At 41.1% G+C, this 16,803-nt stretch overlaps 1 protein-coding gene across 2 annotated transcripts in view; it reads left to right on the top strand.

The window, feature by feature from the left end:
* LOC131988345 (regulator of G-protein signaling 6-like) overlaps positions 1 to 16,803 on the top strand; it is a 47,695-nt gene extending 30,892 nt beyond the window's left edge. The window contains exons 3-17 of one of the 2 annotated variants that reach the window (XM_059353465.1): positions 2,235 to 2,334; positions 3,070 to 3,120; positions 3,237 to 3,343; positions 4,678 to 4,729; positions 5,194 to 5,258; positions 7,508 to 7,584; positions 8,222 to 8,303; positions 8,664 to 8,738; positions 9,637 to 9,738; positions 9,882 to 10,054; positions 10,325 to 10,450; positions 11,644 to 11,830; positions 12,962 to 13,051; positions 14,764 to 14,823; positions 15,031 to 16,803. In XM_059353465.1, coding sequence (XP_059209448.1) covers positions 2,235 to 2,334; positions 3,070 to 3,120; positions 3,237 to 3,343; positions 4,678 to 4,729; positions 5,194 to 5,258; positions 7,508 to 7,584; positions 8,222 to 8,303; positions 8,664 to 8,738; positions 9,637 to 9,738; positions 9,882 to 10,054; positions 10,325 to 10,450; positions 11,644 to 11,830; positions 12,962 to 13,051; positions 14,764 to 14,823; positions 15,031 to 15,081 — 1,398 coding nt within the window. In that variant the 3' untranslated portion in view covers positions 15,082 to 16,803. The remainder of the gene's footprint in view (positions 1 to 2,234; positions 2,335 to 3,069; positions 3,121 to 3,236; positions 3,344 to 4,677; positions 4,730 to 5,193; positions 5,259 to 7,507; positions 7,585 to 8,221; positions 8,304 to 8,663; positions 8,739 to 9,636; positions 9,739 to 9,881; positions 10,055 to 10,324; positions 10,451 to 11,643; positions 11,831 to 12,961; positions 13,052 to 14,763; positions 14,824 to 15,030) is intronic. The other variant, XM_059353466.1, reaches the window with a different exon arrangement.

Here is a 16,803-nt window from a genome sequence, read left to right as displayed (position 1 = left end):
GTGTCCCTCGGGGAGTCTTGTGGGGGGTACTGCGGGAGTATGGGGTACCGGGCTCGTTGCTACGAGCTATCCGGTCCCTATATAACCAAAGTGAGAGCAGTGTCCGCATACTCGGCACAACGTCAAACACGTTCCCAGTGGGTGTTGGCCTCCGCCAGGGTTGCCCCTTGTCTCCGATTCTGTTCGTGGTCTTCATGGACAGGATCTCAAGGCGCAGCCGGGGGGAGGAAGCGATCCGGTTTGGTGACCTCAGAATTGCATCTCTGCTTTTTGCAGATGATGTGGTTCTTTTGGCTTCATCAAGCCGGGACCTCCAGCACTCACTGGGGCGGTTTGCAGCCGAGTGTGAAGCGGTTGGGATGAGAGTCAGCACCTCCAAGTCTGAGGCCATGGTTCTCTGCCGGAAAACGGTGGACTGCCCCCTCTGGGTGGGGAGAGAGGTACTGCCTCAAGCGAAGGAGTTCAAGTATCTCGGGGTCTTGTTCACGAGTGAGGGTAGAATGGAGCGTGAGATGGACAGGCGGTTTGGTGCAGCGTCAGCAGTGATGCGGGCGTTGTACCGGACCGTCGTGGTGAAGAAGGAGCTGAGCCTGAAGGCAAAGCTCTCGATTTACCGGTCCATCTACGTTCCAACCCTCACCTATGGTCATGAGCTTTGGGTAGTGACCGAAAGAATGAGATCGCGGGTACAAGCGGCCGAAATGAGCTTCCTCCGTAGGGTGGCTGGGCTCAGCCTTAGAGATAGGGTGAGGAGCTCAGACATCCGGAGGGAGCTCGGAGTAGAGCCGCTGCTCCTTCGCGTCGAAAGGAGCCAGTTGAGGTGGTTTGGGCATCTGGTAAGGATGCCTCCCGGGCGCCTCCCGTTAGAGGTGTTCCGGGCACGTCCAACTGGTAGGAGGCCCCGGGGAAGACCCAGAACACGGTGGAGGGATTATATCTCTCGCCTGGCCTGGGAACGCCTCGGGGTCCCCCAGGAGGAGCTGGACGTTGTGGCTGGGGAGAGGGGCGCCTGGAATGCCCTGCTTAGCCTGCTGCCCCCGCGACCCGGCCCCGGATAAGCGGACGAGAATGGATGGATGGATGGACATTGTTTATCATAGAAACAAACCGTAAAATTGTGGTATTTTTGTCTCATTTGCCAGAAATAACCCGTTTGGAATAACTACATCTTGTTAAAAACATTAAATTCTGCTCCTCAGCGACACTGTGACGATTCTCTTAAGACGAATGGTCAAGTGGCAAATATTCACTGAAAAATCTGTTTACACAGAGCTGAGAGGAGAGGACAAAAGATGCTGAACAAATGCAAATAGTTCAATATGTATAGGATGCGGAGACCCAATATTCGTGACACTTGTGGGCACTTGGAAAAGTGTTGTTTGTATAAATTCCATTTTATTCCAATTTTAAAATATATATATATTTATAAGAAAAATTCCACTTATGTTTTTTTTGTGATTTATGCACAAAGGTGATTTTTGAGTTGTTCACACTACTGGTCATGATTGTGCTGATTCCAAAGAGGTGCAGGACTTATATATTTTATATATATATTATATATATTGCAGTGAAAGACAAGGCCACAGTGAATAAAATGCAAAAAGTGTGAAATTTCCTTCAAAAGACTTGTTGGGGTTCAGAGGGTCAATCTTTCTTTCAAACTCAGTGCAGACTAATTTACAACAATGTTTGAGTGCTGCTTGGACCAGTGAGACAGAATTTGTGGCTGAGTTGACAGAGTCTCACACGAATAGAGACAAAAATGTATGTTTCCACCGGTTATCCTGTTTCCATCTGCTGATAAATACCTGTGACTACTGCAGAGTCATTCATCCTGGAAATGAAAACCGATTGTAACTTTTCCCATATAATATAAACATTAGCCATATGTAAGTGGGTGTTAATGGAACCAACAGGGAATTATCACCCCACTCTGCATCTTTATATTAATATATTATTTATTAGCATCTTTACTTTCATGTTTGTCAGCAACTTTATAAAGCAGTAAAATGTAAATGTTGGCTTGTTCAGTTGTCCCCAAGTGGCCAAATATCAGCTGATGCATCTTAATTTAATGTAATTTCCTTACTGCAGTAATGAAAAAACTAGTATATATATATATATATATATATATATATATATATATATATATATATATATATATATATATATATGTGTATCTATGTGTGTGTTTTTTTAAACTTTAACACAATTGCCCTCTGGCCTCCCCACAGATTGAAGACATCGTCACACGAATACAAGATGAGAAAGCAGGAGGTGTAGCCATCCGGACTGTCAAAAGCTTCCTCTCCAAGATCCCCAGTGTGGTGTCAGGTTAGTATTTGTGTGCGTAGGTGTGTGCAGACTTGCCTGTTTACTGTATGTGGCTGCAATTGATTGCACATTTACATATGCTGCACTTCCTTGTGTGTCTCTTCCTTTGTAAGAGCTTGCCGTACTTGTTGTGCGAGTGATTGTGTGAGTCTTTCGTTGTCTAGAGAGAAATTACGAGTCAGGATCAGAAAAGCAAATATGACCTTTTGGGCTCATTTAAATTTCTGCTTCTATGGTTCGAGGCGGATGATGTCTTTGCCAATAAGACCTAAGCCACTGAGGAAAGTGCCTGTGGGTGTGATGCTGCCCTTGTCACACATTTCTCCTTCTCCTTTTCCTCTTCGTCCATCTGTGTGTGTGCACTATACTCCTTTTGTGTGTTTGTGCACATGTTGTGTACGACATGAGTCACCAGGTCGTTTCCGCTCTCCCAAAGGTTGTGTCGGAGTCACTGCTTCACATGGCTCCCCCAGGCCCGATGGACTCATAATGTTTCTCAGCAAGCCGCTGCCAAAGCACAAAAACCGGGCCAAATACTGTGCTGTCCAGGAACAAAGAGGGAGACGGAGACAGGAGCACAAACCTGTTAACATTATGTTATATTCACACAAACTCAGCTTTGACTTTGGAGCAGAATCACAAAGACTTCTTCAAAGCTTATTTGTGTTTGTGGATTGCAGCTTTTGTCCACATGTATGACGCCGTCTCTAACCAATGTCCTTCTCCGACTACCAGGAGCAGACATTGTTCAGTGGCTGATGAAAAACCTCACCATTGAGGATCCAGGTAAGCCTGCTGAGAAATCTGTCATTACATGTCAACACAATAGAGCTCAATTGAAGAGGGCGGCAATTTCAAGTCTTTCATCCCTCCCGTTTGTGTGCCTTCTCTCATGTCAACAGCTGAAGCCATCCACCTCGGGAGTCTGGTCGCTGCCCATGGCTACATCTTCCCCATCTCCGACCATGTCCTAACACTCAAAGATGACGGAACCCTTTATCGATTTCAGGTAGAGAAAGCTCCACCGTGGGAGGCATTTAAATATAGAATTCTAAGATAGTTTATCAGAGGGATATGTTTATTGCGTGATGCTAATGAGAGCAATCCTTTGGTAAGCCTATTACTCACCACATCAAGGTCGATACTTGTGTGTCCCTGCTGGACGCTGCGTCAGAGCAGGAGGTGGGCCGCAGAACAGAGCCTCAGGGCCAGCCGCGCAGCTTGTCAGAGGGGTGCTTTTTTCTTCGCTCCATCTGATCCAGCATGAACTTTGACAGGTCTCTCTGATGGCTAACAGGGCTCCACGATGACTCATTACTGTGACTGGGCCATTAGCATCTTAATCCAGGCCAGCTTCACTCGGCAGGCTCCCCTATGGGAAGCACTGAGCTGGCTGCACGCTGGCTCTGCACTTTTCACTGTCACCAGCCTCTACCCCTACTCCTCCCCCCTCAATCTACCTCTGAATGCATTTATCTTCACCTCTATTGCTCAAGATTAAAAGCCTTTATTGTGCCCGCACAGGGAGGGCGGCGTGTGTCACACTCGCTCATTCAGCGGTGGCTAAAAATATTCCCTTTGATGTTGTCGTGATGCAACAGGCCCACGTCATCAGAACACCTCAAAAGAGTCCACAGTGCATTTGAAATGCATTGGCCGGTCTCCATTTCTGTGCTGTAAGGCATAGTGATGTGTGCTGGTCTATAAATAGATACTATTCCAGTGTAAGACCCAGATTTAATGACAACTGTCGTCTGTTTGTCAAAAAATGAGTCTTTTTATACATTATATATTTCAACTTTATCCTCTCCGAAGATTATAATGCTAATGAGAGCAAGTTAACCTTTTTGTTCATTACACTCAAACAAGCACATTCATCAGCGTCAGCCTTCTGCTCTCGGGCTAATTATCGTTATGAGTAATAGTGGGGAATGAAATATGTGGTTGAGTACCACCAACTTCTAATTCTGCCCCATTATTAAGAATGCATGATGGATGTGAGTGATCCATTATTAATGGACTTGGGAATGAACTTTGAATGTGTAATATCAGTTGCATAGACAATTAAATATGGATAGAGAGAGAATCAAGCTACCATTGCTCTCCGTTAGTAGTTCTGTGCAGCACATGGACGTCAAGGATCATCATGAAGCAATGAGTCGTCTTTTGACTTTGCGTGGAAGTGCAGAGGGAGCGTGGGCGGTGGGAGAAATGAGACTGCAACATTCATATCGCAGAGTAATATTGTTTATTTAGACACTTATGGGAAGAAGAGCATTTCATTCTGATTATTTGAATAAATAAATAAACTGTTTCTGTTTCATCCCCTTCTGTTTTTATCAGTCTCCATACTTCTGGCCTTCAAACTGTTGGGAGCCTGAGAACACAGACTATGGTGAGTCACACACTGTCTCTATTTTTCTACCAAACCAGTAGGATTGCACTAATGCCTTCAGCTGTCTCTCCGAAACACAGCTCACACTGTAGATCTGTTGTTGACACTTACTGAGTATTGATCCACTGGGCCATTCCCTGTAATGTATCTGGCCCCGAGGAGGCCCCCACTACAGAGAATCCTGTGGGATCAGATTAGCCAAACAAAATGGAGGGACAGTCACTGATATGGCCACATCTCCGGCTGTCTGCATGGCATTTACTTGAGGCTTGTTATTTCAGAAGACAACACATTGCCTGCCCGCTCCAGCAAAACATTCATTAGTGTTGGTTCACACAGCTGAGACCTCAGTTAAAAAAAGAAGAAGCATGTTCCATTGGAGATTTTCCTTTTTTATTTTGCAGAGAACCCATCTGACTAACTCTATTACCCTCTTCACTCTTTCTCCCTCTCCCCCCTTCCAGCCATTTACCTGTGCAAGCGCACCATGCAGAATAAGGCCAGGCTTGAGCTAGCTGACTATGAGGCTGTAAGTACACTGTCATTTTTGGTTTTAGCGATTGCCAGGAAGCTCTCACTTCAATACTATCATTGGGCATGGATCATAATATGATGACACTGTGAATTTCCTGTTTTTCTCTCATATCGCTGAAAAAACAAAAGAGCTTTAACAGTGTCCTGTGGGGCCTGCAAATGCCAAAATCTATTCATCCCAGCAGAAAGCCATTATCAAATTACAGACTCGTATACAAATTTGTCAAAGATAATTCTTCTTTTCCAGGAGCATTATTTGGCAGACTACAATGCAGACATTTACTGGCCCCAAATATAAATATCTGTAGGCCTACTTGGCATCAGCAGATCAATACATTCTCAAGAGGGGCATTACTGTACTGCTGATCTCCTGCTGTTATACAATAGCAATCCACTGCACTTTCATATTCTAAATTACTCTGCAACTATTGTCCAGTAGACTTCCTTTATCTCCTATTCAGGTCACTTTATGCCTCCAGGCCTCATTGCTCTCGCTGTTAACATGCCTGCTAGTTGGTACTCGGAATTATTTCTCTCTTTGTAATAAGGTCATGTACTGTATCTCTGACAGATGCTTCTTTGAGTGGTGTTGTTAGGTACACACAATTTGGTGTGCAGCTTCGATATGTGTACAGTTTTAAAGAGCTTGGGAAGCTTATTTTACTTGGGCGAAATTTATCACGCGATGAGTTGCACTCTATAAAGTCAGGAGTTTGTGGTATGAGTCACGACTTTTGTTGGCAAACATCTGCTGGTCTCACATCAGAGATGATGTCTAAAAATGCAACTCTGGAATGAATATAAGCACATAAAAACACAATATGTTGTTTTGGCACTTTCTTTCTCACAGATTAAGCTAATGAGATATAACATGTTAATTAGTGAGCTTTAGAGTTTTTGGCAGGTGGGGTTTTTAACCTTTGGACAGGCTGTTTCAACAAGCTGTTTGCCCAGTTTCCAGCCTTAATACGAAGCTAACTAACTGGCTGTTTGCGGATGCTTAGTAATTATAGTACAGACACAAGAATGATGTCAATTTTTTCATTTAAAGGGATAATTTGGATTTATTGAAGTGGGGTTGTATGAGGTACCTATCCAGTGTATAACCTACAGTAGATGGCGGTCGGCACGCCCCCAGCGTGGAGAAGCAGGTAGAGGATATGCACAGAAGCTAAGCAATGTACTGCTGGATGGGGGCAGCAGCAAAACATATTTTCACCACCTAAAAGAGGCCAGACTTATGGTAATTTGGGATGTTTTTTTTACTGCTTTACTGTGCCGTCAGAGAGCCCTGTTTACCTTTACGTGGGGGGTTAGGGTTAGGGGACTCTATTGAAAAAACCCAGTAATATTACCTCACAGAACAAAGGAGTTTATTGTGTGACTTTGGTGTTTCAGGGAACTTTCTTAACCCAAGTATGTTTGGTTAGTCCGAATCAGAATGAAATTGGTACATTTGGTTTGTTTCATATTCAGTCTGGTTTGCTTTTACAATGCATAAATGTAAGCAGCCCAAACAAAAAAAGGAAGAAAAGCGAAGGGGCATGTACGAAGGCGGAGGGCTGGAAATATACTCGCAGTATTATTTCTTGGTTGGAAAGTTGGCGACGGAAAATGTAAACACAAAACAATATGGAGCAGAACTCACCTTTGATTCTACTGGCCATAATCCTGCTCTGGTGTTCCTACGCGACGGGAAAAATGTCAGCAGACCCTATTGAAGAAAGCTATAATTTTACCTTGCAGAACACAGGAGCTTATTGTGTGCATTTGGTGTTTTAAAGGGTTACTTTGGATTCACGGAAATCCCACACACAAACTAACTAACTGATCAAGGCAGCACATGTTCTGCAAGGTAAAATTACTGTTATTGTCAATGCCCCAGTCCTCAGCAGTACACTGCTTAGCTTACCGCTATCTAAGTACCTCATACAACCCCAGTTTAAAAAATCAGAACAATCCCTTTAACTCTTTCAGAAGAAAAAACTAATGGAAAAAACATTGAAACATCTAAAAAAAGAAAAAAAATTCCATGATGTACCTATGCATGCACTCACTCGTGTGGTATCAGCAGCTCTGTAACTTGTTCAGGGACACGTTAGTGAGAGGTCGCCTCATCTCAACAACGGTAATCCAAAGTTACAGCAGCTGTGGCCATCACAGTGAATGGCTAATGTAATCATCTAAAGGCCTTGAATTGAAATAACCTTCTCCCCTAATGCCACGCCCGGTTGGTTTCACCAGGAAAACCTCGCCCGGTTGCAGAGGGCCTTCGCCAGGAAGTGGGAATTTATCTTCATGCAAGCTGAGGCTCAAGTCAAGTGAGTACATGAGTGTACATGTGAGTCAGATCATGCAGTGTCTTGACGTCAGCATCATACTAACGTGACACACTTACAGCAGGAGAGCTATGGGGATGGAGAGGTTCATACATTAACCTTTGGCTGCATGCATGATTGGAGCGTTATTTCCAAAAGGGAGAGAAAACGCTTCAATCGGGCATTGGGCCAATGCTTTTCTCATTAACAATGCTCTGTTTTCATGTGACTGCAGGGTTACATGCATTAAATACAGCAAGCATCCCCCTATGGTATTAACAATTCTTCCTAACTTCTATCTCTTAGTAAGACTTCCATCTGGTGGCTTGCATGTGTAAGCACAGCACTAATATCTCAGGCAGGAGAGTCTTCTTCTCTATAAAAATCTTGTTTATCGGCCGCTGTTTTGTGATATGGAAAGCAATAAGTCTTCTTCAGAGGAAACGATACCTAGCGAGGGCAGATCAGTAAATGTCAGTTATGTAAGAGCTCGGCCCCACCGGCAAGCAGACAGGTTAAGACCTACACTCTGCTCTTCAGCTTTCCTGTACTGTCATAGGTGCTGATTTATTGGGTTTGACCTGATATTTCAAAGGTGTGTGTTCGATATATATGTGAGTGTTCTGTCCTCTGTTGACAGGATTGACAGGAAGAAGGACAAGGCAGAGAGGAAGATCCTGGACAGCCAAGAGAGGGCATTCTGGGACGTCCATCGGCCAGTGGTGAGTTAAACCTGACCGCAGGAAAAGGAAGGTCAAATGCTGCAACAAAAGTACAAAAATGGAAAAGAAAGAAATAAATGAAAGAAGGACTGTTGTGTAGGAAGAACATTTAAGCATTTAAAGCCTGAAAACAGCAGATTCAGCTCCACACAGTGCTCAGCTAAGAGCCTTGTTTTATTGTGGGTTGCAGAATCAGATTTGGTGCCAGTCACTTTGCATACAAGCCTTTTGTGAGCGTGCCGTTGCTGAATAGAGAAACAGCATCATATTGTGTGAGGAGGAAAGGCGCAGACAATGCATGCTGGAGAAACACTGTTATCTGACCCAGAAACACGCTCTGTCTCCTGTCGCCTCCAACAGCCAGGCTGTGTCAACACCACAGAGATGGACATTCGCAAGTGCCGGAGAGAGAGGAACCCACACAGGGTAAAAAAGGTGAGGAGAGGAGGAGATCTTCATGGAATTATCATCTCAAACGTTGCTATAAACCAGTGTTTTATGACCTGAGATCCAGCACCACCTTACTACTCCTAAGATTGTTTTGGGCTAGCCACCAAAACTTTAAATTCAATTTTTAGTTAATTTAACCACTTGGGTAAATTTTCTATCATTTCTATCTGATACTTCTAGACTTATCCACAATGAATAGTATTTTTTATTACAAAATTACAAAAATCTAAATTCAATCAAAGATATTTGTATAAGATATTTTCATTTTTATAAAATATTTTGATTCACAAAAATATCAAATGAAATATGTATGCATATGTATGCAAGTTTATGTCTACATCTCTATTATTTTAATAGTTTTTTATTTTATTTTAATTTAAAAACAATACCCTGCATTTTTTGCAGTCATAAATTTGTATATAACATATTTTCATTTTTATAAATATTTACTATGAGATACTTTAAAAATGTAATAATCAATACCTATTTTTTTTTTTTGTATAAAATATGTTATTTTTGTAAAATATTTTAAATAAAGCTTTTGGTGACCATTTTATCCTATAAAATGCCAAAATTGTTCATGGATAATAAATTAAATTAAATATAGTTGAATAAAATTACATACATTATTCTTTGAATATATATAATTAATTAAAAATATATATTATTGTTATTCATTTTAAGCTACTCTTCAGGTCATTAAAACTCCCAATTCCCAGACACAACACTAAGATGCTGGTCCCACAACTATTAGCCTACCTGACATCCATCAAACTACAATATCAAGTCCCTGATCTGTCATGGTTCATCATAACAACAACAACAACAACAACAACAACTGCGTGTAAACAAAACAACACATCTATACTGTTGTCATCTGCAGTCGGTCTACGGGGTCCCAGACGACGGCCAGAGCCAGCCGAGTCCCATCCACATCAGCTCCCAGCTGACCAGGAAGCCCACCAAAGAGGACGTTCAGAAGGAGGTAAGTCACGGTGCGGCTGTCTCCGCCATAGGTCATTACCACCAGTCATCCTCACCCATCCATCATAAAGACAGTAGGGGACGCTGACTGATGAGCCGTTACCTTATTTAGCCTCCTCATTATTCTCTCTCCTCCTCCGTCAGATTACCTTCTTGAACGTCCAGCTGGACAGACATTGTATGAAGGTTTCCAAAGTGGCCGACAGCCTCATGAGCTATACAGAGCAGTTCATGGAATACGATCCCTTTGTGTCGGCCACAGAGCCTTCCAACCCCTGGATCAGTGATGACACGTCCTTCTGGGACTTGGAGGCAAGGTGAGGTTGGAGGGGTGGTATTGGGACGCGGGCTCACAGGGGGCCGATGATGCTTTAAACCAGTGCTGAGGTCAAGCAGAACGTAGAGGTCTCAGTCAGTGCTGATGAACTTTTGCTGTCCTGAATTAGAGCGACCTGTCTGTTTCTATCTCATCTCAAATGAGAGCTAATGCTGGTAGTATTTAAGGTTTACTGCACTCTGATATTTTAAGCTTTGCTCTCTGCGCACCATGAGGAAAAATTACATTCTCTCTGGTTTATTCTGAACAGCCGTGACCCCAGCCAGCAGCGTGTGAAGAAGTGGGGCTTCTCTCTGGAGGAGGCACTCAAAGATCCGGCAGGACGAGACCAGTTCTTGAAGTTCCTCGAGTCAGAGTTCAGCTCAGAGAACCTGCGGTGAGGCTGGCGTGCCTTTCTTAAAGCGACAGTAGTTAGCAAATCATATGAACACTCCTGATGGTGCAGCTGCTGTGGATACAATATCTAAACAAATATAGAAAGATGATGATCTAATTAGACTTTCTACATAGATACCAAAGTTTTTGTGATAACTACAACTACATTATACTTGAAGATACGCAGATGATAGTAATACCATGCACAGTGGTGGAAAGTATCATAGTTAAGCACAATTTTGAGGTACTTGTACTTGAGTATTTCCCTTTAATGCTACAGCACATACTTCATACTTGATATTATATTTATCATGTTATACTTATATTCCATTACATTTCACAAGTAAATACTGTGCTTTTCCATAATTAACAAATAAATAAAGATTTTTTCATAACTATGTTTGGAAACCAATTGCAAGTTGGCATAAAAAACACAAAAATGGCATATTTAAAAATAAAGAAAATATGGTAAAATAATGACCTATTTTCTAAAAATATTGTCTAAGAAAATTTATGTGAAATGTAAGGTTGCTCTGCTGATTTAGACTTAACATATGAAATCATAAAGTATTAGGACTAGTTTTAAAAAATTTTTTTAACAGTATAAAAAAATTAGCTTTACTTTGACTTGATACTGTGCAGAGTTAAAATGCTGCTTTGATGTTTGCATCACGCAAAATTAATCAAATAATATATAATACTGAGTACTACGAATTGTTACTAATTTCACTGTTGCTGAACTGCTATTTTTTCTAAGTAAAAATTGTAATGAAAAATTTTTTTTTTACATTGTGATAATGTTTAATTACTTTTCATGTCATTAAGGGAGAATTGTGTGTTCATGTATCAAAATATTCAAATTTCATCAAAAATTAAATGTATTCAGTGATTTCTTTTTTTTTTTACAAAATGACAAAAAATCTCACTGCATATTTGCAGTCATCAGGATATTTTCATATTTATAAGATATTTTAATTTGAAATATAGAATGAAAAGAATCTATACCTAATATATATATTGTGTAGTTATAACATTATTTGTATTTAATATGTTATTTTATATATATATATATATATATATATATATATATATATATATATATATGTATATATTTTTTTTTTAAATTAATTAATTAATTAATTCATTTTATTTATTTTTTTTGCATGTTATTGATCAGATGTGATGCTGTTGCAGGTTCTGGTTAGCGGTGCAGGATCTGAAGCGGCGGCCGCTTCAAGACGTGTCATCCAGGGCGCAGGAGATCTGGCAGGAGTTTCTTGCCGAGGGCGCGCCGAGCTCCATCAACCTGGACTCTCACAGCTACGAGCGCACCAGCCAGAACCTCAAAGACCCCGGACGATACAGCTACGAAGACGCTCAGGTGGGCTGTGCTGTTTCACTCCTCATGGATCAATTCACACGACTGTACATGTTCACGCACGCATGGACACGCTCACACAGCTCTGAATAACACCAGAAACATCGTGTGCAAACACCTGCGCCTGCACACATCGATACACTCCTCTAGTGCTACATAAGGGGTGTTATATTTACATATATTTAGGCTCTATTTTTTTTTCTTTTTTTCGTCTTTTAATGCAGGAGTTTATAGAGTTTTACGTTCGTTTACATATCATGTCCTCTATTCTTATAGCATTCATGTAAAATGTATATTTATTTGTAGAATAAACAATACGGTAATTAAGTATATGAAATAATAGTAACATCGGAAAAAATATGAAAGAGCAGAGGGAGAAAAGAAAGAAATAGAGTTGATTAGTGTTATAATGTACATGCATATTTACACTTGCATAGTCAGGGCTATCAATGCAGCTATCCCAAATACACACCTATATTTATCTATATATACATAAATATTCGGGAAGAAAATAAACAAAAAGGTTTAAAAAAGGAAACAATTTCAGGGATGTATACTTTAATATGGATTAATTGGTATTGTCATATTTAGTCCATTTATGCCATAGTTTCAAATGCTCTTGTTCTGACTTTTCAGCTGTTAAATGAAGGTGGAGGAGGTTTTAGGCTCTGTTTATTAAGTAAAAAGGTCCTGAGTTTACTCTACATCCCTGTTTACGACACACAGACTGCAGCCATCTCTTTCCTCTCCCATCCACTTCCCCACAGAAACATTGAACCCTTCCACCCCACTCATGTTGCACCAGTGAATGAACGAGAGGGCACGGAGGAGAGAATGACGGAGTGTGTTTGTGCCAGGGCCTAATGAGGCGAGTAATGCCATGAATAGGTTGTTCACCATGGATTCCTCTGGTTCAGAGTGGTTTGGCGATGTGTGACGTGGAACGCCTCTAACTGGCAGGACATTACTCAGCTCCGTCTCACAGGACGCTGCCGTTCATGTCGGCACGCTCACTTTGCACCAGAATCACACATGCATGCATTGCCTTACCACAATCAGCCACTCTTTATTACTCTGCACCTCCCTTCTCTCCCACACCAGCACACACTCATCAGAGTTTTTTTTCTGTTGCAGGAGCACATATTCAAGCTAATGAAAAGTGACAGCTATGCACGCTTTATGCGATCCAACATCTACCAAGACCTCCTGTTAGCCAGAAAGAAGGTGAGCTGCATTCGCTGACCCCTATGTCACCTTTTCCGTCTGCAAAAGTTTGTCACTCTTACTGAATTTCTCATATTGGCTTGGTATTCTAATTTTTATAATTTAAAAGACAGGTTCATATCTATTATGTATGTAATATGGTCAGTTATTAGATATAGGGCCCTAATTTTTACGCATAAGCTCAAAACTAGTGCTCTTATATTTTTTTTGTATATGTGCAGGAAGTGTGAAATATCAGGAAGCTCAGAGGTTCTCTCAGCCAGTCGCATCACTGCTTTTATCACTCTGAAACAAGTGAGCCAAACACAGTGAGGGTTTTTTTAAATTCAGTAGTAATTAGCTGACAACAACAGATACTCTGAGAATCACTTATATAGATTTAGTGTTTAGTATTTCTATGTTTTTTATTAACTAATTTTGGAAGCAAATGTTCACTCTAACTACACTTATTTAACAGCTTCAGTTACCAGTTACTCTGCAGTTTACACATTAGTAATATTGTGGAGAAGCAAAGGTACCACAATAAAAATGAATAATAAAAAAAAAAGGAATACATTTTAAAACAAATTTAAAATAAATAAAAATGAATGCAATAATAAATGAATTCATTGAAATAGTAATAAAAACAACTAACTAACCAAATCAATTAATTTAATTGAATACATAGGGGATTTTTTTTAAAAAAAGGTAACAATTAATGAATGTCTACATTTATTTTTAATATTATCTTTGTGCATTTATTGGTGTATAGCAATTTTGTTAATGATCATGTGTTTGTTTATTTTATTCATGATTTTGGTCGCTTCGGGCCTCCATATTATCAACAAATAAATCCTGATGCATTATTTTATTTGATGCTGTCTGGTAGTATATATGTATATAGTTATAATTTGCTCCAACTTTACCAGCCGCAACATTATTAATGCTTCCACATGAATGCATCAATGATCATACTGTAATAATATTAATAATATCTGCATCATGAAAGATTTCACTTTAAGTGAATTTTGATTCTAATACTTTTGAATTTTGAATGCATGACTTACCTTGTAACTGTCATTTTTACACAGTGGCATTTCTACTTTTACTTGATTAGAGTCTTCCACCACTAGATATTTTAAAATATCCATGGAAAAGTAATTTAAACAACTCAAAGTTTAGCACTCTGATCACACTTACATGCTCCAGATGTGGGACATTTTAATGTCCTTTGGCGGCTTTTAAAAAGGTCTGATTGACTTCCAACAGAGCCCCCAAAAAGAATAACAACTGTGCCCAAGATGCAGGTGCAAGGAAACTGCTAAATTATGTAAAATTACGTCAAACATTACATCATATGCCAACAGGCAAACTGCTGTGCTGTCAGAGAAGTACAGTATATTTAAGTTGTTGTATGTTATTTTTTCCTTCCTACTTTTAGCTGTTTCTGTGTAATATGGAGCTTTTCAGCAAATCACAGCTGCCTCTGTTCATGCTAGCCTTTCTTCCCTTTCCCCGTTTGGACACTGCTCCTCCTGCTGGCCTGTCACTGACCCCACTCCCCCCCACCCCACCCCCCCAAAAAATGCAACTCCAACATTGTCCTCGGCCCTCATTTTTGCAATGCTTGGCCCCTTTTCTCCTCACTAACTACATCACCCCATCCCCCCCTCCCCCTCCTCCGTCAACACCTGACCCAAACACTCAACCTGCTTCCCCCCCTCCCAAAACAGCAGCCAGCAGACACTGAACAGGGCCGCCGCACCTCCTTGGAGAAGTTCACCCGCAGTGTGGTAAGTCATTTGGAGCTGGGGCTGTTCATATCACAAACCACACTGGCTGGCTCACTGCAATTACAACCATATTACACTCTGTTATGGCTCTTTATACCTGTATTTGTGAAGATAACATGCTAGTTCAAACCAAGCATTTTAGTTCTAAACATTTCTAAAGGACGTCCCCCATCTCGGTCTAGTAATGTGTTTTATTTGACCTTCCAGGGCAAGTCATTGACGGGAAAGCGCCTGACAGGCCTGATGCAGTCGTCCTGACACAGCCTGTGCTGGAGGGGCTCAGCCAGACCCTGTCGGAGGGGTGACCGCCACACAGGGGCCGGGGTCGGGGCAGGGGCACAGACACTGGAGCCGGGCTGGACAGGGCTGCTGTGGAGGCTCTCGGACACTGCCCGGAGGACTGCTGCCATACTGGTAGTGCAGCACTGAACGCCCCCAACACACAGAACCACTGAGGAAAAGACAATGCGGACAAAGGGGAACCTCAGCCAACACACCACATGGCATGCAGCATACAGTATAAGCACATCCAGACTAGGGCTGCCCTCTTTTTCATCACTTAGTCACCAAACTGGTGGTTAGGCTGATATATTGTTTTCATTTTGTTTTATATATAAGTATGTGTTTTTCGGATATTAAAAGCACATCTGTGGTATCGCAACAATATTCTTTATACATTTAAAAGCTATTTGCCGCAACATTTGCAATGAAATGGTTTAGTTGTGCTAAAAAACAGCTGGGGCCAAAGAGGTCAAATAGGCACATCAACACAGACACAAATATTTATTTAAATATGTCTCTGTGCTCACAAGGCAGCCAGCAATAAATAAAGTGTGAGACCACTTTCTTTTCTTTTTTTTTAGAAGAAATATATGCTTTTTATATATGCTAAATTTATATTCTATCTGTTCCTTATAAAGCACATGACATGTCAGTTAAATAGTTAACACAGTTTGGGCAGTATAATCCCCCTCCAATAAATTATATTTAACCTCTGCAGAATAGATTTTTTGAAGGTTTAACTTTACATGCTTCATTACATTCCAAAATCTGGCATAAGGGCTTAATGTAGCATTTACACTGCACCGTTGCTTGTTTCATCCATCTTTGTTGGGGATTTATTTTCTCTAAAACAGTGCTTTGTCATGAGAATTATGGCAAAGATTAACCTTGATCCACTTGGCAAATTGATTCAATGAACTTCCAGGCTTCGACTTCCAAACATTTCCAGGCTGCACAGTCAAAATTAGTCAATCAAAAAAGTCTGAGAAGCTTAAAACACAAACATGGCCCACATGGTGAATCGCAGTGATTTTGAGCTTTTATTTTTAGTCCTAGTGTGCACAGTCAAATATGAAATGGCATCCTCATGCTTTTTTGGGCTCCGACTATACTGACTTTTTGAAGTTTCCAGTGCCATGGGTCCATCTAGTGGTAATGAAACCACAGGACCAGAAACAAGACTGTATCAAACTGTGTTCACATCATATCAAAAGACATCATGATGTCAAAACTATAACATGTTTTCTCCGATCATGGAGATTTTACAAAGCCTGCAGCCCAGATATGGGATCATTTATGTTTTGTTGCTTTTTTTTTATTGCATGGATATCTCGTCTCATGAAACTTGCCCACTTTTGTTTGGCAAAACGTATGCCGTGACTCCATCTAATACTCATCATGTGTTTTAATGACTGTGGGGGGGATGGTGCATGTTATTGGACCATAATGGAGTTGAAGGGAAGATGGTTTGATGGCACACAGACAAGCAAAAGCCCTGAAATGGAGCGACACTCCTCAGTGAACGGACATGCAACTGAGAACAATATTTGAGCCATCATGGGTGCCACACACTGAACACGAAGGCCTCTGTGCTCCAATGTGGCTTCAAACTTCTTCTGCAGACAGGAAGTGCTTGGAGTGAGAAGATTTTAGTCTCACAGCTCCCCCATGAGGCCAGTGACAGACTGGACTGCTGAA

Source organism: Centropristis striata, chromosome 16 (assembly GCF_030273125.1).
Source record: "Centropristis striata isolate RG_2023a ecotype Rhode Island chromosome 16, C.striata_1.0, whole genome shotgun sequence".
Taxonomy (NCBI): Eukaryota; Metazoa; Chordata; class Actinopteri; order Perciformes; family Serranidae; genus Centropristis; species Centropristis striata.
This window is presented reverse-complemented; position numbering and strand designations above follow the sequence as displayed.